This window comes from Cyprinus carpio, chromosome B2 (genome assembly GCF_018340385.1).
Source record: "Cyprinus carpio isolate SPL01 chromosome B2, ASM1834038v1, whole genome shotgun sequence".
Classification (NCBI taxonomy): Eukaryota; Metazoa; Chordata; class Actinopteri; order Cypriniformes; family Cyprinidae; genus Cyprinus; species Cyprinus carpio.
This window is the reverse complement of record NC_056598.1, coordinates 18,091,462-18,118,806: the sequence shown is the minus strand read 5'-3', so window position 1 is coordinate 18,118,806 and position 27,345 is coordinate 18,091,462. Positions and strand designations below refer to the sequence as shown.

The 27,345-nt window shown below is 37.5% G+C and overlaps 1 protein-coding gene across 4 annotated transcripts; it reads left to right on the top strand.

The window, feature by feature from the left end:
* The first annotated feature begins 804 nt into the window (after positions 1–804).
* LOC109093582 (amphiphysin-like) lies at positions 805–27,076 on the top strand. 4 transcript variants are annotated; one of them, XM_042718464.1, is made up of 26 exons: positions 805–961; positions 6,077–6,157; positions 8,630–8,684; positions 8,768–8,862; positions 10,150–10,245; positions 10,416–10,523; positions 10,662–10,747; positions 13,958–14,033; positions 15,211–15,293; positions 16,102–16,240; positions 16,402–16,524; positions 16,658–16,759; positions 16,884–16,907; positions 17,175–17,201; positions 17,542–17,718; positions 19,531–19,563; positions 20,169–20,210; positions 20,561–20,719; positions 21,125–21,178; positions 21,754–21,801; positions 22,038–22,091; positions 22,381–22,422; positions 23,921–24,151; positions 24,775–24,948; positions 25,650–25,751; positions 25,839–27,076. In XM_042718464.1, exons 1-26 carry the CDS (start codon positions 893–895, stop codon positions 25,941–25,943), a joined length of 2,385 nt encoding a protein of 794 aa, XP_042574398.1. In that variant the 5' UTR covers positions 805–892; the 3' UTR covers positions 25,944–27,076. The 4 variants fall into 4 exon arrangements, with proteins under 4 accessions (XP_042574398.1, XP_042574399.1, XP_042574400.1 ...); XM_042718465.1 differs by lacking the exon at positions 19,531–19,563; XM_042718466.1 differs by lacking the exon at positions 23,921–24,151.
* The last annotated feature ends 269 nt before the right edge of the window (positions 27,077–27,345 follow it).

Below are 27,345 nucleotides of genomic sequence, written 5' to 3'. Positions count from 1 at the left end.
TTTGAAATAAAATTAAATATAATTTGTCATTTTTAATATTCATTGTAGGATATGCTGTGACTGATATCACGTGCGTTGCAAGCTTGGGATGCTGTTTGAAAAGAGTGTTTGTGTGTGTGTGTGTGTGTGTGTGTGTGTGTGTGTGTGTGTGTGTGTGTGTGTGTGTGTGTGTGTGTGTGTGTGTGTGTGTTGTTTCCACAAAGACATGCGGAAAATACAAAATATTACAACACTGTAGAACATCACTTAATTAAATAAGCCTATAGGCTACACTTTACATATAAATCATATTTCTTATCAATATAGCCTACATTTAATGATTAAAAATAAAGATTAAAAATAAGGAAAATATGCACATTAAAAATACGTCTTTGAAGCACGTCCTAGATAATCACAACATCCTTATTAACTAACATTCATGTAGGCCTACCTCAAAGATGCACGAATAAAGATCTAGGTGCAAACGGAATACAGTGACGTCACACGGAACCCTATGCGGTGGACTGTGAAGAACCACGCATCTAGCAAGACAAAATAATCATATTGATTCATGCATTTAACATTTATGAATTAATTAAATGTCAGTAATGAACAATACTGCACAAATTATAGCGATCACGAGGAAGGTGCTTATTCTGTCCCACAATAAAATGGATATAGCCTACATACAACACCCCATCAGTTATATCCAGGTCTATAGTCCCATCTGTTGGCACAGTTGTGTAACTTAGCGGCCAACTTTTGTTATGAAATTATGAAAAATAATAATCAATGACCTCTTAGGACTTCTGTGAGGCGTACTGTGTCTTTAAATGGCGCGCCTCCCCCTGCGCGCTGCTCCGCTCTCCTGGTGCTGAAGCGTCGCCTTTCTCATTTCAGAGCACTAGCAGCCATGGCTGAAATAAAGACGGGCATATTTGCCAAAAACGTCCAAAAGAGGCTCAGTCGGGCGCAGGAAAAGGTATGGATTTAATTTTCTTATTTGTGATAGATCAACAATGACTTGATTGTTAGAGGACGTTTGATAAAGCCCAAGCCTAAAGCAGCATTTTGTGTTCGTGGAGCTGTCCAGCAGATGCTCCGAGCAAGGGAAGGAGATTCAGCGCTGCGATTTAACATGAAATATCTTAGCTTACAGGAAAATGTCTTTTCTTTACTCCTTTCTCACATGCATAGTTTACATTTTCACTGCATCAGACCTTAAACATCGTCAAAAATGCGCAGACTGCAATCTTAGCCAGCACTGCCATTTAAAAGCGACCGAGGAGCTCCCACTTAAACATAAGAGGAATTATGATACTTTGTGGTCTTAAATGTATACTTTACACCTTCTTGAAGGAGAAATGATTCATCAATGGATGGCTAGTAGATTATGTGTAACTGATACAGTGTTTGTCTGGCTGTACCTTTCCTGTCTGAATTTGGCATGTGTCGGTTTTCCTTGCATTTCTGGCGATGTTATCCATTATTACTCAAGATGTTGGATGAAGTTGTCATTCTCCTGCAAGGTCAGGAGAAGGGGAGGTGGGGGATGCCCTCGTCTATGCGGTATGAATACTAGCAGGAGGAGATTTCCGAGTGGCCACGAGATCGTGAAGGCCGCTTAATGTGTAATCTTTCTCTGTTTAAAACGAGATCTACATAGACTGCTAGGTCGCTTGATGATTTTTTTGACAGTAAACTGGTATTTAGTTGTACAGTGGGTTTGGTTTTCGTGGTTTTGCTTAGACAGCCTGCGCAGTACTTAGCAGTTGGTGGCGAGATGAATATGAAATGTCTGTCAGCTAGTAAACTGAAGGCGTCTGGGACACAGAGCAGTAGTGGTTTTCCCGAGCCCGAGCCGAGCTGCAGTAAGAGGATTGTTTTTCTTTTAATACCCGTGGTTCACTCACAGACTGAAGGCCATGCTGTAATGAGACATCGAAAGGGAAGATTCCCTTGAAATCTGTTTTGTGTTTTCATATGAACTATGGGTGGCACATTGTGGTGGTGTTTTTCAGGGTGAACTGTTGAAAAGTGGGACAATTTTTGGTAGATTCCTGGTGAAGGCTTGATGAAAGCTGCATATTCTCTGCCTTTTGGGATTTTGCAATGCCAAAACACTCTGTATTATAGATCAGAACAACAGAATTGTGTTCACATTTTTTAGGTAAGGTGGGAAAGATCATCAGCCAAAAATGATAATGTTTATATTATGCTCATGTTAGGTTTAGCTCATGTGTGCTGCAATTTAAGAACTTCACTGCAACTGCCTTCTATGAAAAGTAACAAAACGGTGTATTTGCCATTTAAATTAGGTCTGTATCTCTTCTGTTAAATCATGTAATGTTTCATGTTTAAAGTGGTCAAGCTGGCTTTTGAAATGTTGTTTGGTTTAGCTGGTTTGTTACTGGTGCAAGACTTGCAAGACTAACCAGCTTGATGGAGGTCTGTCAGTTTAATTGCTGTCTGTCGTGTACTGCCAAAAAAAAATCCTAAAATAAAAAATAAATAAATTAAGATAAAGCGGAAACTTAATAATATTTCTTTTCTCTTTTTTCTCTCTCCAACTTGTGTGTGATTTTTTTTTCTAACCACAATACAAGTTTATATTCTATATAGAGGCTCATTTGGAAGAAATAGTAGACTATTTTGTAGAATTTTATGCTGAGATCATTTAGACATTTTAAAAATGATAAGACTTTTGTAGCAGTTATTAATGACTGTTAAATTTGATTGCCTCACAATATTTAAAATGGAATCAATCATGATTTAATGATAAATGATGCTTGATTATAATAATTAAAAACATAGCTTTGGTCTGTTGTCAACATAGGGTAATATTGCCCTCATTTTAAATGTATTCATATTAAATGTCTGTCATATTCTGGTATCATTTCTAGTTTGTCTAAGTCCTGCAATTTATAATTTCACAGTTGATGATGCAGTACTGAAGCCATGCAGACAAATATCTAATCAGATTTTAAATATCTCTCTGATTTCATAAGAGCATCATAAAGCCACACAGTTCAAGAATGTTCAGTCTGGCTGCTCACAATGTCTGTTAGTGTAACATGATTCCCTTAAGGGTTAAGACCAGCACATTTAGGAACAGGTACAATTTACAGCCTCTGAAAAAGAAGATCCTGACCAGGGCAGATAACGTGATAAGGGGTGTAAGGGATCCTTTAATCCGAGTCCTGGTGGGGACAAAATACCTCACAATCAACTGAAATCACTCATAATCCCGTTGCTTGCTGTCACAGGAAGATTGATGCATCCTGACAATGTAATTGTGAACTGGATGCAGCATTGTACTAAGCGCCGTGACTTAATGTTTTACAAATATTTTAATGCCTTTGCTAAGCAGCATTACGACAAAAATGCATGACTCATGCTTGATTTGCCTTGTGCTCCTTTGTATTGCAGGATATATATTAGCATCCAAATCTTGGGAAATCCTATATAATTAAACTATAATTGTGGCACTGTTCAACTTGCTATAAAATATTTGCTTTTCCACATTATTTAGAAAGGCTATAAGATTATTTTTTTAACATTATAAAACACTTTATGAAGGACATTTGTCAACATAAACTAGAGGACATCACTGGCCTGTGTGGATAAAGCAGGGTGGAGTGTGTTTTTAAGGCCTAAGTTGGGTTAATATTTCATGGACTGGCTGCTACTGTTGTATAGTGTTTCCAGGTTGGGTTTTGTGTCTTAGATTAGTGCCATTTGCCTTCTGGACAGTTCAGTGTGGATTTCCTGGCTCTAGATGTGAAGTTTAGGAAATTTGTTAAGAACTGAAACATACAGACATACAGAATATGCTCTTTGCCTTTTATAGTGATACAGCGCTATATTTAATCTACTTTACACTTTTAAATAGTTATATATTTAGATAGAGTTTGCAATATCTAAAAGCAAAGGGAGGTATTTGGTTTATTTATTACTGTTCCCAGCTTAAAAAAAAACTCATTCTGAACCCCTTCTGTTTCTATTTGTCAGTGTTATCAATATGTTTGTGCATTATGAGTTTTGTTTCTGATTATAAAGCATTGCGTGAATGCTAATATACCGTATCTTTGTAATGTATAATTTCCTGATGTCATTATATATGTATAATGGGATGTCATCTATTGATCTATATCAAAGCCTCTTCCAACATGTGTGAGTGTCTTACAAAGAAAACATCCAGATGGCACGTTTTTACCACCCAGGAGTAATGCAGAGCTTTTGTATAACATTATTTATGTTCCCAGGGGGCCGTCCCTGTGGTTTACTGAGTGAGACCCGTGCTGTAGGCCTGTACTCTCACTTTCATGTGTGGTGGGAGGTAACAGCCTCACGGCTATTGTCCGTACCATACTGTACTGTATACAGTTTACTGTACATATTAAACACATCAAAACATGTTATTGTAAACATTACTTAAACATAACACTTGAGGTTTATTTTTTTTCAGCCACTGTCTTAATTCTCCTCTGTAACAGATGTCTTGCCACCTTCTGCTTGCTTGCAAATGCCAAACATCCTTTTCAGGCAATAAATTCTTGTCAAAGCAACCACAGATTTCTTGTCCACCAAATCAATAAGCAATACAATACATCTGAATCTGACACCATTTCCTTGTAATGTGTATGTATAAATATATATATATATATATATCGTGATTAATCACACCCAAAATAAAGGTTTTTATTTACATAATATATGTATGTGTACTGTTTATTTATAATGTGTGTGTGTGTATGTATAAATATATATATATATATATATATATATATATATATATATATATATATATATATATATATATATACACACACACACACACAACACGCATACAGTATATTTTTTTAATATTTATGTATATAAATTTATATATTTATGTTATTAAATTTTATATTGCGATTAATCATTTGACAGCACTATTTTATATTCCCATGGTTTATAGTTAACTTTGCAATTTTTGCTTCTGAAAAAGAAGCCAGTTTACAAGAAACCCCCCCAACATATTTGTGTAATCACACTGAGGTTAAAACTGAACACAAATCCCAATTATAGTGGTACAACAAAGATCATTAAGTGAAAAGATGAGCTGGCAGCATGCAGTGAATAAACAAAACAACAAGTATTTAACAATAACCACACAATTTATTCATGTTGCAGTGCATGCTGGGAGCTTATCAATCAGTATTGCTCAGTATGAACTTTGAGCATGTTTAGACAAATCTGTTAGGCTAATTGGATCAACATTTGGGGAATGTTGTGGTCTTACGTATTTTATGCAGAGTTATTTTCCTTAAGGAGTTACCTTATGGAGCTAAAATGAGATTAAATAAATAAAATAAGTTAATTTTTACACCACATGAAGCACAGGTTTTAGGTTGTCTGACAAACCGTTTGTACAGGATAGCTGATCTATAGAAGAACATGCTACCATCTGGTTTAGTTGTGCTAGTTAAAAAACAGAAGGTTGTTGGTGAAGCACTGTGTGTGTGTTTGCCAAAGCAAAACATCCATTGCCTTTATAACAGACTATAAAATAAAGACTTCTTTTGTTTGCACAGGACCTGCTTACATTATGTCAATTGACTTCCTGTTGTCATTGTATGTATGTTGTATATTATTCATGTTGAGTACTGAATCAAAGAGTCAAACTATGTAAATATAAGCAATTCAAGAGTTTTATAAAAAGGATATAGCGAAAACTGAGTAGTTTTTGAATACTAGTTAAAAATGGAAACAGGCACCCCTCTTGTGCTCAACAAATTCAGTGTTTGTGTAACAGATGACAGCCATTTTCACGTGTTAGTCACTACGGGTAGGCAGCGAGATGGTCATGTGACAGAAGTCCTCTTTTTGGCAGAGAGACCTGACAGACTAGGAAGTGTAATTTATGCCCATTCTTCCTCCCCAACTCCTGCTCAGCCCTTTCTTTGCGTGCATGTCATATTGTCCACAGGGTGTTCAGTCACTGTTAGAGGATTCCCTCAAGGGAATTCAGTTATGGCTTGGCTTTTTTCTTTGCTTTTCTTTTTCTTTTTTCTCAAATTCTCTGACTCCTTGTGTTTCTGACTCTTGTTTTCAGGTTCTGCAGAAGTTGGGAAAGGCAGATGAGACGAAAGATGAACAGTTTGAGCAGTGTGTGCAGAACTTCAAAAGACAGGAGGTAAGATGAGTCTAATCTATAGGGCAATACTGAATTTTATGCAGTATAATGGCTCTCTGTGTGATTGTTATGCTGGATTGATTTTCTCACTAGCAGCAGAAAACCATGTTATACTTAACTAGCATAAATTTCTATTGTTTCTCATTCTGTGTTAATATGTCACTTTTAAATGGGAGTATCAATATAAGTGAGAAAATAACCATTGACATTCTTTATCTTATAAGAGTTCTCTATACTAATAGGTGTAGACACATTTCCTCTTTTGTCTGAAAAGTCTTTGCAGTAATGATTCACATTACTTCTGTCACTACAACACTTCAATGCCATAGTACTACAAAGGCACTGTAAAGATGCTCAGCACAGATACGATTCTTTCTGTTCTCCGTTTCTTTAGAAATCTGTGGGCTAATGCAGTACACTTTACATTAGCTACTCAGTATCTCAGTATTTTTTCCTTTGGCTATTATATATCTCAGCCTTTAAAGGGATGTTGTTGTTGTTGTTGTTTTAATTAAATGAACTGTCATTTCAAACAAATAAGCCAATTACATTCAGAATACATGTAAAAACAATTAAAAAACCTTAAAAAATGGTTTCTAAATGTACAAAAATAAATCACAAGAATGAATTATTTAATTTAATATTTATTTTAAATATCCTACTTACACATACTGTACTTCTGGTATATTCTTATCATATAATATTGTAATAATTGTCAAAATTGTCACCCTACGTTTACATGTGTGTGTGACGCGAAGCGAATCGAGTCAGAATTTTGAATTGATTTAAATGAACTTAATGCTTTTCTTGCTAGTGAGTCACAAGACATCTTTACACAAGTCTTTATTAAACGTAATGGGCAAATGAATGCATTAAAAGCATCATGATATTCATAAAGATGCTTAATTTTATATCACCACAACTGCAAATACCATAATTCATACTGTATTTACAGCTGGATAAATTATATTGGCCTAGTTACTGCACACTATTTAACTGATTTTTTTTTAAACAGCTCCATATTTAAAACTAAATTACTTGTCTCAAATAATTTGATTACTTTGATGATGAAAGGAATGCTATTAAATTTAGAGTTATAGTGAAGTGTCTGTGAGGGCAGATAGGTTGGAAAAGTGTAGTTCCAGAAGAAGTGTGTGTTTGCAGAAGGAAAAGCAGCAGTCTAATCCCACCCTCTCCACCTGTCCTCACTAATCCTGATTAGACTGCTTTATGCTCCAGTGTGCCAGTGCTTCCAGAAACGCTCTCCTCTCCTCTGCTCACCTCCAAACTTCTCTAATCATTTAACCCCTTCTCCCCAACCATTCTTTTGGGGTACATCAAGGACTCTTTGCTCTGTACTTCACCATGTGATAAATTGCTTTGTGCAAAGTGAAGTACATTGCAAAATAAATTGTTCCAATATTAAATTAGCTGAGTCAGAGTCAATCACTGCAGCTGGAGGATACCAGTCACAGCCAAAACTGAACCCACACACCATATGCTGCCAGTCTGGCTCATAAAACGCTCATTGGAGCTGATACACGGAGCCATCAACTGTGCTGAGATATCGTACACATCAATTCTCTGCATCTGGGCCTGTAAAATACTGTCAGTCTGATAATGGCTAATTGTAATTGCCACCCTAGGCGGTAAAAGACACCATACCCAGTAAATGTTAAACTAGGACATCCCATTCTTTAGTCAAGAAAAAATAACCATTATAATATTTCACCCAAAATGACATATTGGCATCTAGTGGCCACAAGATACCACTAATTAAGTTGTCTGTTAAAACAACACTACCACCTTTGCTGAAATGTTTGTGTGTGTTTTTATCAAAGTGATGAGGCACTTATTAAAAATGCTCATTTTATGCTGACATATTTCAGACTTCTGCATCTAAAGGCGCATTATTCAACCATATTGTGTAGAGATAGATCATCAGAGCTGATAGAGGCCATTTGGTGCTTTTCATTTCAAATCTCCTTGTAGCCTTTCGCTGTCTCAGGATTGCTGGGACTTGTGTAGAGTGCAGAGAATGAAATGACTTCCATCTGCTGCATTGACTGGAGAGCTCATTGTGAGCACATCTTTTGTATGACTTCCTGTGATTTTCAGTGTGATGCCGTGATTTCAGCACCACGGACAGCAATTATTCTCCATCTCTTGAAACTCTGGTTATTATAGTCTGCAGCATGAAGAGGTTTTTACTGTGATTCGATTCACTTCAGCAATGATTTTGACTTCTCAGAATTAATGTGCATTTTATATATATATAAAAATAGACCAAACCTTTGACCGTTAGTGTATATATAAAACTGCTGGCATTTTCTCTAGAAAACCATTGACTGATGTGAAAAAAATTGAAAAAAACCTCACTCGTATATCAATATCAGCCTGTGTGGTTTAATGCCTAATTTGATGAACCTTAAAAATTACAATAAATCTCCTCTTTTGTGTTCTGATCCATAGTTTGAGGGCTCTAGGCTACAGAGGGAGATGAAGGCCTACATAGCAGCTGTGAAAGGTGACTGACTGCAAAATACACACATACAACTACATACACGTTTACTCTGTACTGACCTGGTTTCTCTTTTGTTATGATTACAGGGATGCAGCAAGCTTCTAGGAACCTGACAGAGTCCCTACATGAAGTATATGAGCCTGACTGGCACGGCAAAGATGACGTCATGACCATTGGAAAGGTAGCCAGAATTAGTTGTGATAGTCCATGTGTTAGTACTAGCATTTAAAATACTGATGTTGAAATTTACAGGGAAGAATATTTTCTAAGAATCATAAAATATACTACTGCATTTATAGAGAAAATAAATAGGAAATATTAGTGGTGACAAGTTGATGAGATCCATCATACAAATGGCTTGTGGGAAATGCTGAGTAATTGCATATGTAACAGCGCCAAAAGAGCTGCTAAAGTCAAGGATAGGTGTTGTTGATTTCTCTTCGCAGCTTTATATGCTTAAGAACTGTTGTGAAAGTGGGTGAAAATTAAATACCTGACCTCTGGTAACCTGAGAATTTTGTTCATTTGAGGGTAAAAATGGCATTCATTCTCACCAACTCTAGAACATTCTTATGTGTTTTGGTGAGATCTGAGGTTTAAGAACAGGCTAGAGGTTTTGGCAGTCTCTCACACGACACAGCTGTGGGATTTGTACTCAATACCTGAATCAAAGCTAAAATGCTGCGCCTTTTAGGGAAAATGGGGTCAAGTCACTGAGCCATTAAGGTCTATTATACAGCCCATGCACATGTATTTCACAGACAATTTATAAGATAGATTCAGAAGGGGTCATGTCAGCTGGTCATGTTAATCCTCAGGCTGTTTAAATTCCCATACAGCAAATTTAATAGCTGGAATTATAGCATATAGGTATGCATATAACTATTATTTAGAGAAAAGAAATAGGTGTCATGGCCTTTTTGCTATTGAAGAAAAATTGCAGAAGATGCAGCACCTTTTGCACAAGCAGCAGAAAAGGTTAATGTGTCAAACTGATGAAAAAAAAAAGAAAGAAATCAAACCATGCCATCTGTCCTTCTGCACACAGGCACACAGATGATGTTGTTTGAGGGAGGCTGTTATTAATAGTGGACAATGACATATGTCATTTTTAGTATGGGAGTGAGGCTGTGACTCAACACTGTCCTCAGAGAATTTCAATTTCATTTACCCAAGGACGCTCATTTTTGTTTACTCACACTTCACCAAGGGGGAGCGATGAATTCAGCTTCCTGAATCTGATTTGCATCCTCTTTGAATGAGTAAGAGCCTAATTAGATTTTAATTTCCCTGCTGCTGAATCATAAATCCAACACTAAAACTCATCTGTTTATGTTACAGGAGCCGCAGAATAATATTCAAAGGGGGTTATACAGTAGATTCTCTCTTCCGCCTCTCTGTTAAATCTCTCATGCTTGTCAAATGCTCTCGGTTAATCTGGCTGATGGCTGTCCTGTCTCCTCTGCAGAACTGTGATGTTTTGTGGGAGGACTTCCATCAGAAGCTGGTAGACTCTACCATCGACACACTGGAAACATATTTGACTCAGTTCCCAGATCTCAAGGTGCCAATGTCATTTTACTCATGCTGAGTTGGTTTTAAGGGATGGATAATTATTGATCATGATCAATATTGTTTAAGATGACGCATGTGCCAGCACAGTGCTGAGAATAAATGCAAAACATTCAGCTGAAAGGTAACCATAGTAACCACAAGTGTTTTCCCTTCCTCCAGATACGTGTCGCAAAGAGAAGCAGGAAGTTAATTGACTATGACAGTGCAAGGCACCATCTTGAGACCCTGCAGACTTCAACCATTAGGAATGAGAAGAAGATAGCAAAAGTATACAAGTCTTTTCTGTTTGTGCATCAGAACTTGGTCTTTAAAATGTTATGAATACAATTGCTGAAACCATAGAATAGCTGATACAGTCATCTGAGCTTTCGCTTGAACATATGTTTCATATCTGTTTGCATGTAGGCAGAGGAAGACTTGAAAAAGGCCCAAAAGGTTTTTGATGATCTCAACGTTGGCCTGCAGGATGAACTGCCCACACTCTGGGATAGGTGAGACATTTTAATGGGTTCATCAGATGCAAAATTCACTTTTGTTGTTGTTGTTTGAACATAAATGTGTGTTGGAAGTGTGTGTAAACATCCATCCTATGATGAAAATCCACACAGTGGCTCAGGCTGTTCTGAGATCCCTGTAACAATGATGTAGTTCTGCACAGGCCCCTCCCACGATAGTTGATTGACAAGGCTGTCTTACCTTAGACCCGCCCTGAGTGAGCTGAGAGCTGACTGCCGTTGTGTCGACTCCGGTGCAGGGGAAGACAAGCACATCTCCGATTAAGCAATTGAGGTGTTTTGTTGTTGGATGTAATATTGAACATAAAAGTCGTCATTTACTCCCGACATCTGAGCCGCTGAAGACGCAGAGGATTAACGTTACTTTCGTTTTCAAGGGAATGCACTGATCCCCGATCGGCCTAAATCCGATCCGATGTCCGTGCGAATCATTCGTGATCGAGATTCATCTACAGAAGACACGAGTATAAGGGTTTTTTATGAATCTTTGCAAATCACCTTTCCTAATGTGTTAGTAAGCAAGTTTCGCAGCTAAAGTAAACCGCACTGCTCGTCAACCCACAGAAGAGAGGGGCGGGGTCAGCAGAGCTCATTAGCATTTAAATGGCTTGCTAAAAACAGAGCTCATTTTGACAGGGTAAAAACTGTGTTTTTTACACTACCATTGAGAAATTTTAACCAAAGTATGTTATAAACTTTTCATTAAGACCCTAAAGAATCATATCAAGTTATGAAAAATGGGCATCCGATGACCCCTTTAAGACTGACTGCTACTGAAATCTGTGTTTTACATGAAAAGCATTCTGGTTTGGTTACCCTAGAGAAAAATAAATACACTAAAATGTATACAAATACATTTACATATTTATGTGCTTAATAAAAATACCCTGCAAACTGATATACTTAAAGTCTGCTAAATTGGAACAACTAATTTTGTACTTAATGCACTTTAATTATGGGGAAGTAGTCCAACTAAAGCATGGTTAAGTATATTTGATTTTGCTAAAGTGGAAATATTTCAAGTATACTTTAGGTAGACTTTGAATATCTTGCATTTTAAGATCAATACTATTCAAAGACCATACAATCCTCATCAAAACTGACATTAAAACACGTTTTAGGTTTAATATTATGTGCATTGTGCACAAGTAGTACTCCATATAAAGTTTAATTATAATTTTTATATCAGTAAGTCTCAAGTGATATGTCAGGAAATATGCTAATAGATTTGAACTATACTTAGAATGAAATAAATGTATTTTAAATATATGACTTTTGTATCCTGATGTCTGTCAATAGTAGCTGGTTCATTGTTTTAATTCTGTTGAGAAACATTTGATATGATGAGACCACCAGGTTTTAAATTGTATGGATTCATTACAAATGTCTATATGGTGCGAAAAAGACCAAGAGAGTTAAAACTGCCTCATTTGCATTGTTCTAGTTGGACATTTCAGTGGGTCATGTTTTGACACTTTCTTGACATTCAACACTAACTGGTGAACAAAATTATATGCAAGACTAGCTCAATAATTAGCCATCAATCTCTTATATAACGAAAGCCTTGCCATATCATGCCCAGTATAATTACTGTACTCTCAGAGGGGTGGCAGTAATAGTTACAGCCTGGTGCCCTGACAATACAAGGCTCTGGCCGATAATATTGATTTCATTTAACCAAAGGACATCCCAGCATTCAACATTTATCCATTAGTTGCACAGCATGCTGGCTGTGAACACTCATGTCACCGCTGCGGTTACAAACAGTAGAGGAGGTAAGATGTTGTTTTATCAAGACTTTGAAAGGGAAAGGAATATGCTGCAGAGATCTAAGAAGAAATTGTGGCAAATTTGTAAGATGCAATTTATGTAAATTGAATACTGTTTGTCTTGTTGCAAAAACATCCTTGCTTTTTATGTTTTTCTGGCGGGAGTTAATATTTAAAGGAACTCTGTGGTGTTAAGCTAGTGGCCTGACGTGTGGGTTGAAGGGTAGTGTATTTCTGCATTGTTGATTGAATGCGTTGGATATGGACAACATTCATATCGATGATAATAGCAGGACTGATATGGTAGATGCGGTTACATGCTATAAATAGCTGTTTTACACAACAGGAGTCATCTGCTTTGTCACAAAGATCAGAATGTAAGTGTCTAGAATTATTCACCAGTTTATTTAGAGCTCTTATAATGTTTTTTCATGTAACTATATAAATGAAAATTACAAACAAAAAATAAAATATTAAAGGAACAGTTCAACCAAAAATGAAAATTCTGTCACTCTATAGTAACTTTCATGTCATTCCAGACTTTCTTTCCTTCTGTGTTTGTCCATATAATGAAAGTCTTTCTTTCAACCATGGAAAGATGATTTTTTTCATGCAGTGAAAGTGTTTGGTCTAATGTTGTTTTGGACCCCACTGACTTTTTGTTATTTGGACAAAAACAGGTTTGAAACAACGCGATTGAGTAAATGATGGGTGAACTATACCTTTAATGACTTAGTATTTTGAGTGTTGTTGTAGACAGTGTTTTGCTGGTAATATAAGTAAGGTGTATGTGCTGTACATTATGGTCAGTTGTATGTTGTGGTGAATATGCTTTGGTAAGCACTATGTTGTTTTGCTGAGAGGGTCTGTCTGCTCACTGGAGCAACAACCTAGTTACATAATCTATCCAATCGGCAGCTTCCTCTCTGCACAAGGCCCTGCAGCCATGCTCAATTCAGCTCAGACCAGAGAGAAAAAATGACTGAGATACATTCATAACTGTTGCAGACATCAAAAATGGCTGTTTTACTTTAGATTTGTATTATTTAGGATTTTATGATTTTTACCGATGCATGAGCGTGGGCTGAGGCATTTTAGCTTATAGCAGCAATTTGAAAATTGCAAATATGAGTTCCCATTTTTTGTTTAAAAAGGATTAAAAAGCTTTAATATCTTACTGATGTACAGTAATGTTTGAGGTGCAGAGGTTTGTGTTAGTGCATCAAATTTGCCTTTTTCACATAAGTAGTGCTTTTCACAAATGTGATACGAAGTTCCTAAATTCCTAAACTCTTCATGGCATCATGAGCGTCCATCTGTTTTTCTCTTTGAACATTGTCCAGATGCTTCTTCAACATATTGCGCACTTGTTGGAGGCTGGAGCCTAATGGTTATTCTTCTCCTTTGCTCTTTGCAGTCGGGTGGGGTTCTATGTGAGCACCTTCCGGAACGTCTCCAGCCTGGAAGCCCGATTCCACAGGGAGATCTCTTTTGTGAGTTGGTTTAATTTCTAAAGCTCTTGAAGCTGTTAAACAAGATGCTCCTCCTAAATGTCACAAACAATAAACGGGGTGCTCAAAAAAAACACAAAGCACATGTTCCGCCTTCTGAGTCATACTTGTTTCTAGACATGTAGTGAGTAACATCAACACAGTGAGACTGACATCCTAGGAATAGTTCCTGCTATATGAGGGTTTATAGAGCAGTCACAGGCTACTGTGTTTTCAAGAGTGATTTATGACAAAATTCACAGATTTACATAGTAAGATTAGGAGCTTTGTTTCTGATCCATGCAGTCAGTCAGAGAAAAGCTCTCATGCTTCATCTGAAATCGAATTTTCTATTCAAGCTGCTAGTTGTGCTGTTGCTATTACTCATGAAAGACAGATAATGTGTATGTGTGTGTGTGTGTGGGGGGGGGGGGGGGTCTGTTTTCTAAATGACAGAAGAGACACTGATGAACGACTGAGTGATATTTATAGGGCTATTTAACTCTTTAACAATGCAGTGTGGGAAAACAACTTTGTTAAATGCACTGCCTGCTCTACATTCAACCAATAGATAACTAAATATTCTTTGAATGCTGAATATTGCTCTTTATCTTATTTTCTAGCCTTTATTTTTCTAGTGTTAGAGACATTAATCAGTGCTATTTTTTCCTCCACATCTGTCATTATCTGTCATTTTGGGTCTACACTGAAGGTTATAATGTCTTAGATGGGAACTCCGCATTGGTAGATTATGTTTATTATTAGACACAGCATGTGGCCATCAGTGGGCATCAGTGCATTGCTAAAGACTTTTTCGCCAGAAGGGGTACAAAATGCAGCTCAGCACAGAAACTACGGCAAAGGTCTGCTCTATTTGTGTCAGTGTGATCAGTATAGAGGTCAATGCATCACTCTATTGACACATGCATTATTTTTACTTTTACTGAAGGAATGAAAACCATTTGTTTTACTTTATTTCACATTAAGAAAAACCTCTGTCATTTGAGCATTCATTGTTCATAAAGGTGATGATGAATTACTATTATGAACGTATTATGGTTTGCATACTATTGTTTTATTAATGACAATTAAAAGGAATAAAAATAAAAAAATTTAGCAGGCGCAACTGACACTAATTATTTTTTTTCCACATTTCTTTCTTTCTCTGTTTTGGATCCAGCTCTGTCATAAGCTGTATGAAGTGATGAATAAGCTTGCTGAACAGCACTCGGACAAAATGTTCACGATTCAGGGAGCACCAAGGTAAGGAACAGTCTTTAACCTCCATTAACCTCCCTGCACAGAATGTTCTCATTTGCTGATGGCACTGATGGTTGCATAGTAGACAAAGATTGAAGAATTGTCATATTATAATAAGAAAGATTAGTGCCATAATTCTGGCTTTTATTCAAACATTTATATGGTTTGGCTCTGTTCGTGTTCTTCCCGTTACAGACTGAAGCGGTAAGTGGAAAAGCATAGAATATTACTGTGTGTATAGACACTGGAGGTTTACTGTTCTTAGTTTAGAAAGAAAAACACCTTGTTCTTTGTGAAAGAACCCCTTTAGTAAGTAAATGTCCTGTGTACAAAATTGGTTTGTAGTGCAGTGGACCCCCATAGTTCAACAGCACTGTGCTTGAGGCAGATGATGATGGTGTTTAGTTTTGTTGTTCTGGTAGGTGATGGATAATTATGCTTCAAATGTTTCTCTCTTGCTTGTAATTTACAAAATAACCCATTGTTATTTAACTGTTATTTTTAGTGATTCTTAAACTTGTCCTACACTGAAGGTGCATCATTACATCCAAATATAGCTTCAAAGTGAAATGCAGGTGATAAGCAGAGCTCATTGTGATAATTCTAACAGTACTTGGACACAATGGAAACTGTGATGAAGTAAGACCATCTCTTAAATAGATCACATATCAAAGCCTGGACATGTTGGTTGCAAGCTGTCCTTAGAAATCTCCACCAAGAGCTCTGATCTAGTGAAAATAATATATTCAGAATAAAAGAAGCTATAATGAGTCGTCAAGATGTTAATTTGTGTGTCATTTTTTATTGACAGTGACTCAGGGCCCCTGCGACTAGCCAGGACTCCCACCCCACCTGATGATGAGAGCCCTGACAGCAGCCCAGCTGCCAGCCCCAACCACACACTAAGGCCTACATCTCCTGGCCCACCTCGACCCAAATCACCTTCACAGGTAGGACTGAAACCCCTCCAAGTACAGCAGCATTTAGAATAAACATGCAGTTTATTCATGATGTGCAGCACTAAAATTAGTACAAATGCTCTCCTTGACCAGTATTTGTGAGGTTTTGATTTGTGAGGTTCAAAGGCACACATGGTATCTCTTCATATCAGCTCAAGATGGGACCTCCAAAACCACCTCCTCCAAAAGTTACTCCAACCAAGGAGCTCCAACAAGAGCAGATAATTGACCTGTTCGATGGAGGTTTTCCAGAGATCAGTTTTACATCCCCACAGGTGAGTGAGCATTCACTTACTTTACTGGTAGTATGGAAAAAGGAAAATATCTGCTAGAGTAAAATAGTTTACTTGTGCAGAATTTGACCTCATTTAATAGTCAGTTAATTTTATTTGTATGTCCTTACTTTAGCCAAATGAGAAACCTGAAGAATCTCTCCTGGACTTGGATTTTGATCCGTTCAAGCCTGATGCCAGTACACCTATTGGGCAGACCCAATCACCCATATCTCAGGTCCTTCTTCAAATAAAAAATTGTACAGCTTAGCAATCATTCTATTTTTATTTATATACTGTAACAACATGAATCAATCAATAAGGAAATAAAGCTTAAATTATTGCATATTATTTTCTTACAGACACTACCTTGGGATCTTTGGACGGTAATCTGCTTTCTTTGCCTGTACTCTTTGATCTATGTGAGCTAATGTAAAGAAGAACAATCTTGGTGCTATTAGTAACTTGATGACAGAATCCTGTCTTCTGTCCTGATGTCAAAAAAGTGCCCTAGATTTGTAGTCTTGTAAAACAATAAATTTGCACTGACATGAAGTGTGAAGATATCACTGTAATTTCATTACAAGCTTATAGGCATTCCTGTCAGCATTAATTTGACAGCAAATACCTCTGATATCTCTGTTCATTTCTAGGGAAATGCTGCACAGCCTGCACAGCCCGTAAGTAATGACTGACGAGAGTGTCTTAGTAAGGAGCACTTGAAAATGTAATTAAAGTTCATGGGAGATTTAACCTCCAGCTTTCAAGACTTTGAAAAAATGGCATACAACCTTTTAAATGTTAATTTATTCATAAATGTTACAAATTAGAAAATTTTCCCCCTTTTCTCCAGTGTGACATTGTATTGCGGTTTACACATATTCATGTACAGTGGTTCTCAATCAAAATATCCCTACTTAAATCTGACTTATTTTGCCCCCGTCCCTTCCTCTTTTGGCCCCATCATGGGTGAAACTTATTTGGACAGTAACTACTTGTTATCTTTATTTCATTGATCAGGCGGCAGATGCTGGCTTCACTGCCAACTGGGCCGCTGATTTTGGCTCTTCTGCCACTACGGGTACAGAGGAATCTGGAAATGCTCAACCTGCAGTGGATGTGCAGGGATGGCCGCCTGCCGAAGCCTGGCCTACAGAGGCAGCATCACAGCCTCAAGAAGAGGCAGCCACAGATGAGGTTAGAGCCTGGAATCCGGAAAACTATCCTGAGCCAAACCCAGACTGTGATCCTTGTGCTGTGGGGGGTGACAAGGCCAAGCAACAACATCCAGGACAGGGGAAAGAGAGTGTAGAGGAAGGTCAGACAGACTGGGCTAAAAATCAAGTGGAATGGGCAGAAGAAAAGGTAGGTTGCAGGTCAGAGGAGAGAGATGAAGAGGAGACAGTGGGCTTGCAACCAATGCCTGGAATCATATTCACCAATGAGTTTGGTCAGGAGATACAGGATACCACGGAGGGCATAGAGGGAGATAGTTCAAGATGGGGCCTGTCTAGCCAAGTTGATCTAGACGGATCTGGGTCAGAGTACGAGACTGCTGAAGAATGGGGTGATGTCCCAGGACAAAACGGTGGGTGTGTCAATGCAGATGATGAGCTTGAATGTACCGAGAATAAGAATCCAGTTGTGGCACCAGAACAAGGCACTGTGGCCCAAGAGTGCTCTGCAGACTGGGGCACGGCTGATGGTGTCCCCGAGCAGATTATCCCTGCTGACTCTGGGTTTCATGGTGATGCATTTGCAGCCAACTGGGATCAGCCTGAAGCAACACTGTGTATCTCAGAGCTTGAAAATGAAAGCTTGGATGGCCTGCTTTCAGACCCAGCCAAAGCAGGAGCAAATATGCCTCAAAATGTTCTTGAATCTACTACGAGTTCAGACCCATTTCACACTGAAGTTAATGATCCATTTGGTACAGGGGATGATCCTTTTGCAGCAAGAGGGGATGACCCATTTGGGAATGGGAACGATCCATTTGCCAACTCGGACCAAGGTCCCAGTGGCTTTTCTGGAAGTGATCCAGGCAGCAATCTTTTTGGTACTGAAGGGTTATCAACAGAGAGTCCAAAAAGTGGGTTTCATTCTGATCCGTTTGCAGAGACCCAGCCAGGAGGCGAAGAACAGTTGGCAGTGGACCCCTTTGTCACTGAATTCACATCAGACCCTTTTGCTGCTGGGGGCAATCAGGACCCATTTGCTAATGATGTCACATCTGATCCTTTTGCCAATGAAAGCGGTGGGGACCCATTTACCAGTGAGAACAACCAGGGGTGGGCAGAGGGTTGGGAAGCCACTGGGACAAAGGAGATTGGTGGAGAAGAAAAAGACTCTGATGTCATTGATGACAAAACTGGACATGCCAATGGGTTTGCCCAGTGGGAAGCTTCTCCTGCACCAGCTGCAGACTCTGAGAACTCCAGTAAAGGCTCCTGGCAGGAGGTGAGTGATAGCAGTGGCTTCTTCTCTTCTGATGGCCAAGGAAACTTTACAGCAGGCTGGCCAGGTGAGGCTGTTCCATCTCAAGACCCCTTTACCTCCTTCCCTGGGCAACAAGACACCTCTGATCCTAAAAGTACCATTGCAGAGGGACAGGTCTGTCATAAAGAGCCAGAGTACTCAGACCTGTCTGAAGACGAAGTTGCAAACCGGAGATATGGAAAGTTATACCAAGAAATAGATACAGAGCTGGAAGAGGTACCTGACTTCCTGCCACTCTGCTTAGCTTAGTGCAGAGTAGACTACAGCAAGAATATTCCCCTCCTTTCCTGCCTGCAGATGAATTACTATTTTCCTGCTACAAAACCCTTTGGACCCTGGAACCCCCCCACAGACCACAGTCCCGATACCTGTTCTCCTCTCTCTCCTTTGCATGCTTTCATAGTTTGTTGGTTTTGCTAAATTCACATAGAATTTACAGTCCTCTAAGTCTGTGCAATTAAAATACATGTCTTTAAGGGTTCACATGCTAATTACTTATTTGATTTGGTTTAGGTGTCCAACAAGGCTTTTAACGGATTTTCTAAGGTAAATAGGATCTTAGAAAGTTTAATCTAACTTTTCGATAGATTAAAAGAGAATTCATAACGACATTATGAATTACTGTCAGTGTGGCCAAACACAACAGCCACATTGTCCAAAGTGTTTTGCCAGCATGATAGCATTTTAGCAATGTTTAGAATTGGTGGTTTTGTTTAAAAACAACAGAATTTTAAATAATTTAAGAATATCTTTTAAAAAGTTAAGAATTAAATGATGGATCTCACCATTTGAAACAAAATTTACCCACCAGGGAGTTTTTAAATTATTTCTGATATGTTTTTTTTTTCTTACAAGTAACAAATAAAATTATTTTTGTAAATGATTACGCTAATTTTCCAATGAATATGCAGAACCTAGTGTTAAAAATAACTGTGGCCCTGCTTTAATATACCTAATGCTATTTTATATTGAATGCTGTAACAATCCCTACTAATTCCTTTTCCCTAAAAGATCCATTAAACCATTTCTCACAGGAATTATTTTGAAAAAAAAATAATTTCCAGTCTAACCTACTGTAGCTGATTGTTTCAGATTTCACAAGTAAATTTGATTTGCTTAACTCTACCTATTTATTCTCTGTTATGTTTTAGGATGCAACAGTCCCAACATTTGTGGCCGACTTTGATAAGATGGTGAGTTGACAGTCTTTTGATAGTAAGGAAAGATTTGGATTGTAATGGTCTGTACTATCCCTAAAAAACCTCTTACTTAATGAATGTTAATGGGCATTTATTTATTTCCATGAATGTTTCTTTGTAATATATTTTTGGAGTTAGTTTTTCCTCTTGTTTTCATATAATTTTGTTGTCAAGCTCTCCCATGATTATTGTGCCTCAAATTCCCACTGTACTGACTGTACAACTACTGTTGCAAAGTATAGATCTTTCAAAGCAGTTTTAAACTTAAGGGTTTTATACTGGTCAAGTAGTGAAGGTGTCACTGGACAGTCTTTCTGATTGTTCTCTTATAAATGTATATAAAGTCTGAGGCTGAGGCCCCAGAGGGTGATGTAGCTGAAAGAGAAGGTGAAACAGCCCCAGCCTCTGTACCTGAGGGTGGGGAGGCTCCTGTCACCACTCCTCCTACAGACACACAACCAGCGGAGATCACGGCTTCAAGCCCCCCTGCAGAGATGGCCACAGTGAGTGACAAAGAGTTAAACTCTGAACGTCATCAGAAATAATCATCACCATCATCATCATCATCAACACCATTGTCAACGTTTTTACATCAATGCTTTCCATCATTATTGTGATAACAATCATCACAACATCTTCATCCTCATCATAGTTGTCATGATCGTCATCTTAATTAACATCAATCTGTTGATACTATTTTTATCATTTTCATCAATATCTGTGTTTTTAAAAAATTTCATCATCTTCATCATTCTCTATCAGTGCATAAAACATGATTATTGCCCTCGCTGTCATGATATGATCACCATGTTATCTTTTCGGCTACATATACATGTATTCCCTAACATCAAACTGATCATAAATGATCTGTAGCCATTGATCATATCTGTGTACTCTTGTTTATAAAGACCACTGTGGAGCCTCCAGTGTCTGCTGAGACTGAGGCAGCTGAGCAGGCTGAGGTATGTACCTCTGAAAAATAATTCAAAACACAGTGCCTGCATGTTGGCCATTTTGCCTTTTGTTTTTTAAAAACCCATGTTTTGGAACCCATAAGTTCTGTTATTTAAAACATATTTGATTTGACTTAACTTTGATTTAACAAATGTTTTAACATTATTTTTATATAATTGACATAAGTGTACATACATATAGTTGTTTTTTATATTGTTGACTTGTAGATTTTTTACCATAACCCAAAATTGCATACACTACCAGTGCAAGCTCTGAACTGTCTTTTTCTTTTGTATTAGCCAGTTACATAAATTCCTTTTATATAAGTTTCTTTTTATGAATGTACATTTTAGACATTAATTTGTGTCAAATGGCATACTAATTATTATGCCTTTTATTACTTTCTTTTTAATTTACACATGCTTTGGGATCAGTTTTAAGTATTGGTTTTATTTTGCATTAGCAACAGTTGGATGTCAGAAGCACAGTTATGTAGTGGATCTTAAAATAACATTGTTTTCGCAAAGACTTTGTTTGAGCCTGAGATTTTATTGTTGATAAAAAAGTCTGAACCATTCTTTAGCTTCCAGTTGAGGACATAGAAAAGGAGCAACCCGGTGAAGAAGCCCCGGTAACTATAACTTATGTCTAATGAATTGCATAAGAGAAACTCAAGTCATATGCAGCACATCACTTGGTTCAATATTGTATCTAGCTAATGATTGTTCTCTGTAGAAAAAGCCTGCAATGTGTCCAAATGAATTATGTATGAGATGCAAGATATGATAGGAAAACAGGTGGTGTTATTTGGAAGGATAACAGAAATTGGAGATAGCATGAATGTTTTTGTATTTGCATGTACTGTAGGAATCTGCTTCCATCCAAGAAACTCAGAAGGAGTCACCTACAGAGGCACCTCTGGTAATTTCACTTCAATAATTTGATAATTTCACTGCCTTCCAATTATGAAATTATGAGTACTGCTTTTTTATTATTAGCTTCACTTTTTAGCTTTTAAACATGTTTTAAGGTTGAACAGTAGTTCACAGAAATGTTTATAAGCTTCCAGGCTCTGATACAGATGAGTAGTAACGGTTATGAAGACATGACCAGAGACAGATTTGTTGACTAATCATTGCAGTATGTGTCATTATTAATTTGAATAAATGAATGTGTAATGATGCTGACAACCACATTTCTTTGTGTGTAGGCCACTATTGAGGATAAAGAGTCTCCCATTGAAGAGACTCCGGTAACTATTTAAGTCTTAACAGATCAAATATTTTTGTTTCATTCTATAATTTCAACATTGCTGTCTAAATAATTACTGTATTTTTATTTATTCATGTATGCGTACATATATTTATTTCTTTTTGGTAATTGTTTTGTATCATCATGAAGCCATGAAGCCATGTTGATTTAAACACTGATATTGTTAGATATTTCCTTTCTACCTTGGGTTCCTTTTTTTAAATTTTCATTCTTGGTGAGTGCGGTAGAATACCTTGTAACATAGAACTATTTAGATATTATATAGAGTCTCAGTCTGATATTAAATCATCATCTGGCTTCATGTGAAATTTGCTGTGGTTACCAAACTGATGCACTGGGACAGGATGGTAGCCACACATGTTGTCATTTAGCCTTGCAGAATGCTTATTTAACAGTACGTGTTGATGGATGGAGACTTCTAACATGCGCTGTGGCATTAATCAAAACCTGTAACCCATCTTTTTGTTTATGTGTATGTATTATTTTAAGTTTTTGAGGGTACAATGAGCAGTTGCAACACCTGGCAGCACAACAACAAACACCATCCAGCTCTGACATAATATATTCTTCTCGTTCCAAACACAAAACTTTGTTTTTAGATCCAGAGATAATTAGAAGGCTAACACTGCCGCTGTTTCTGCCATTTCTGATTGTACCTTTAATTAAGTTTAATTTCATGTTTTCTTCCCTGGTCTTTTCTGTTACAATAGTATTGATCCACATAAGGTTGCACATACTAAAGCCCATTAAACAGAGATGATGTCATAACCCGACAAATTCCTTGTTTACTGAACCTTTAAATAGTGACTTAACTGATAACTGTTATTACCCCCCTAATCACTATTTCTGGTTTCCATGGTGACTCCATTCTTACATCACCCTAACGGGCAGTAATTTTACTTTCTCTCTTTCTAAGCTCATTAAGTGATTAAGCAAGTGAAGCAAATATATTCAGGTGTAAATATAATCTGTGCATCTATGCTTAGTTGAATCTGAATCCGGCAGTTTTGAATTGTTAGGGGTTTTGGAATTTTTATACTTGCTGACAGGTCAAAAATGGGTTCCATTTTCCATTTATTTTTCGGTCATGGTGGAATTTTTTGATGAATTCTTCACATGTATATTGAGATCATACAGTCACTATGATCTGAGGAATGTTCACCCATACTACTTCATCCAGTAGACAGTAGTCATGAATCGTGACCCCTGTTCCTTCATGCCATCTGTTGAACATTTCCCCTAACCAAAGTACGGTACTTGACTTTTGGTGAAACGCAAGTCTGTTTTTTTTTTTTGAGAACTGACTTGCCATTCCACATCAGCAACAGTTTTAACCTAAGGAGTTAAACTGGTCCCTGTACCCCTCATTGTGACACTCTGAGTGCTCCCCTCCATGGTGCTGTAAACCGATCCATCCACATGAGTGGCTTGTGTTGAGTGTTCAAATACTGGCTCTCACTCCTGAGCACCTCTTCCAGACTGTAGATACCAAATCAGAGGAAGAGGCCAGTTCACTAGAAGCCAAACCAGGAGATGAACCAGATAATGTTGAGCCCATACCAACAGATGAACCAGATAAGGTTGACACCCAACCAGGAGATGCTCCTGATAATATTGAGCCCCAACCAGGAGATGCTCCTGATAATGTTGAGCCCCAACCAGGGGATGAAACCAGTAAGGAGGGTGCTGCAAACAATGGGGAAGAGGAGGTAGATATTCACCTGTGATTCTGCACTTTGGTATGCAGGCCTTGGCCTTTATACAAGACCCTGGTTTCATGTAACCATTCTGGACTGTACTTTAAAACTCTCTGATACTTAGATTTGAATCAAAATGCTTTAACACAACTGTTTTGCTGAGTTTTTATTTAGTATCTTGATGTGTGAAATGTCACAATTATTTTTTGATAACATTTCACAACAACCTCATTTAGTCTTTATGCAAGAGAAGGGGTTAATGTTAGTCAATAAAAATACAATTGTTCATGGTTTGTTCACATTAGTTCACAACTAATGTCAACAAATGTATGTAAATGTATTAGTAAATGTCGAAATTAATGCTGTAAAAGTACTGTTCACTGCTAGTTCATGTTGTCTAATGTAGTTAACAATTGAAACTTTGTAAAGTTTTACCAATTTTTCTTTTATTCAGTTGTTTTTTATTTATTACATTTCTTAAGTATGTATTAGGCCTATGTATGTGTGGTCTGTTTCATGTGTTTTATGTAGTTGTGTCGAGCTACTTGACAAAAATGTACTTGCATACCTTACTTTTAGGTTTATCACTTGAGTTGCGTGTTGAATAATGCTGCTTCTTTTTTGCTTCGCCTCAGGAAAAGATGCCTATCCCTTCTGTTGTTATTGAGCCTGCCTCTAGTAATGAAGGTGATGATGACCGTGATGGTGATATCACATCTCCAATAGCAAGCAGTGGCAATGGGGTGATCGCAGAATGCCACACAACCAAAGACATCTCCTCTGGAATGCCTCCTGGATACCTTTTCAAGGTGGATATAAAGCAAACACCATTTAAGTAAAGAATAAAGTACAGTTGTACATTTATTTTGCAACAATTAACTGCTGACTGTACATTACTCAGCTAATTACGTGGCTACTCACCAAATTAATAAACGTGATCATAAAATATTGTTCCATATTCTAATTGGCAAAGCTTCTGATTTATTAGTAACTGTAACTAAAAGAATACAAAATACAGTAAAAGGTAAAAATCATTTTTCTCTGATTATGATTATAAATTAGCATAATATGAAAACAAATACCGATTTGCAGCATCAAGCAGCATAATAAACTGTTTTGTAGAGCTACATTAACTGTAAGCGGCTGAAACAGGAAGCCTTGCACATTCAACTGAAAAAATTGTTGCTCTAGCGGTTAGCTTAAAAAGAACGTGGCTATACAGTAACCTTAAAGCTTCCTCAACAAAAAACATTCGGCCTAACATCAAGAACACTGCAGAAATAGCCTATAGCCTACTGTAGTCTTCAATCAACTATAATCAATAACTGAGACACAAGATGGCACTGCCTGCGTTTATAAAAAGAGAGAGACTGAAAGAAAGTGGTGCCAATCAAAGGAAACACGTGACCGCCAGATGACGCTATTGACACACCAGAATAATGTATTCAAGAGAATATGAACACAGAGCTTTAATGTCCATTACATTTCTTATTCTTATGCTGTCCTGTAGGTTGAAACGATGCATGATTTTGAAGCAGCAAACCTAGACGAACTGGAGCTGAAGAAAGGAGACATTGTTTTGGTAGTACCCACAGAGCTAACCGAAGATCAGGTAGGCTTGAATGATTTGTCTTGAATGATTCTCTTCTCTTATGATAATCATAACCCGATTTTGATGCTCATTTTCATCTTTCTTCAGGATGCCGGTTGGCTCACTGGCATCAGAGAGAGCGACTGGTTACAGCGTGGCACCTCGGCTCAGAAAGGACTGTTCCCTGAAAACTTCACACAGCGTCTGGAGTAAATGGGTTGAGCGTATGGATCTTGACGTTTGCAGACAGAGCCACTCACCATGAAGTCTAAAGTACTGATGACAGCTGTCAGTCAGACTAGGCAAATACCACATAAGAGGAAATAACACAACCGACTAAACGAAGCAAGAGGAGACACAAATACCTACTCAGAGCATAAAGAAAATAACCAAGCATGACGTGATAGTATTATCAACCTTTTCTCGCAAACCAAGATAAAATCCCTGTTTTTGTTTGTTTACCTGTGAGCAGCAACGAATTGATGTGTGCTTTGTTGGAACTCTGGTGACCTCCACATGTAATCCCTGTCTGTCTAAAGAAGAACTAAAGTGAGAGTTTCCCCTCTAAAGACAAAAAAGTAACCTTATCCTCTCTGCACCAAGTGTATTGTATTGACTTTGTTGCTCTACAGCGAATTTTATCAGAATTTGTAGTGATATGATCTATTTAACCATTCTAAGTGTTACACAAAACTTAGGTGTTTTCTTTGCGATATTTCAGATATAAATGTGACGTTGCATCATCGTTAGTGTTTTCTGTAGTTTCACGGCTGGCCGTGCGCAGCTGTGGTGGTGGTATTTGGCATATGTTTGATATTGACATAGTTTATGGCCGAGACTTTCAGTGTTTATGCCAAATTAATCAAAGTCCTCTTGATGAATATGGATATGTGTTGAGTTTACAGCATGAGAAATGTTGTGAAAAAGAAATCTGAAATATTGCACTTGGCTAATAAAGCTTTGCAAAACACAACATGTAGCTCCCTATAATTACAGACATTATGTGTATTATATTCACAAGGACATAAATGCAGAATTTATCCTTGAATATGGACGTGGAAATATTAATTTGTGAATGATGTTTTATGTTTGGAGAAATTGTATTTATTCAACTTTATATTTTTTAAGCCAATGAAAAGCGGGAAAGTATGGGGTGGGAAATATAAAAAAATATGCAATATATGTAATTGGTTGATAGAGTAATCATTGTCTTCATTGTTTGGTTCTGAAACGAAAAAACAGCATCACTCCTGTGTTCGTATTGTTAGCCTCACTGTAGAGCATTTCTGTGATGTACATATCTGTGCTAATTTAACTGTAAAGTGAATAAAGTATAGTTCATATGAGTTGTGGTTCATTTTCGCGAATGGAAACAGCATCAGTATAAAAATCATATTTACATACTGGTAATAGGCCCACACATTATATATGACCTGACTTATAATCAGGGTAGTGCATTTTTAGTGTAGTTTAGTTAGTATACAATTTTAATTTTTTTGTAAGGACATCCAATTAACGCAAGGGGGAGACATTTATTTATCTTTTACATTTCTCCTTTTCCCCATGAACTTTTGCGTTATCACTGTGAAGCTGCTTTTATTCATTTAAAACAAAG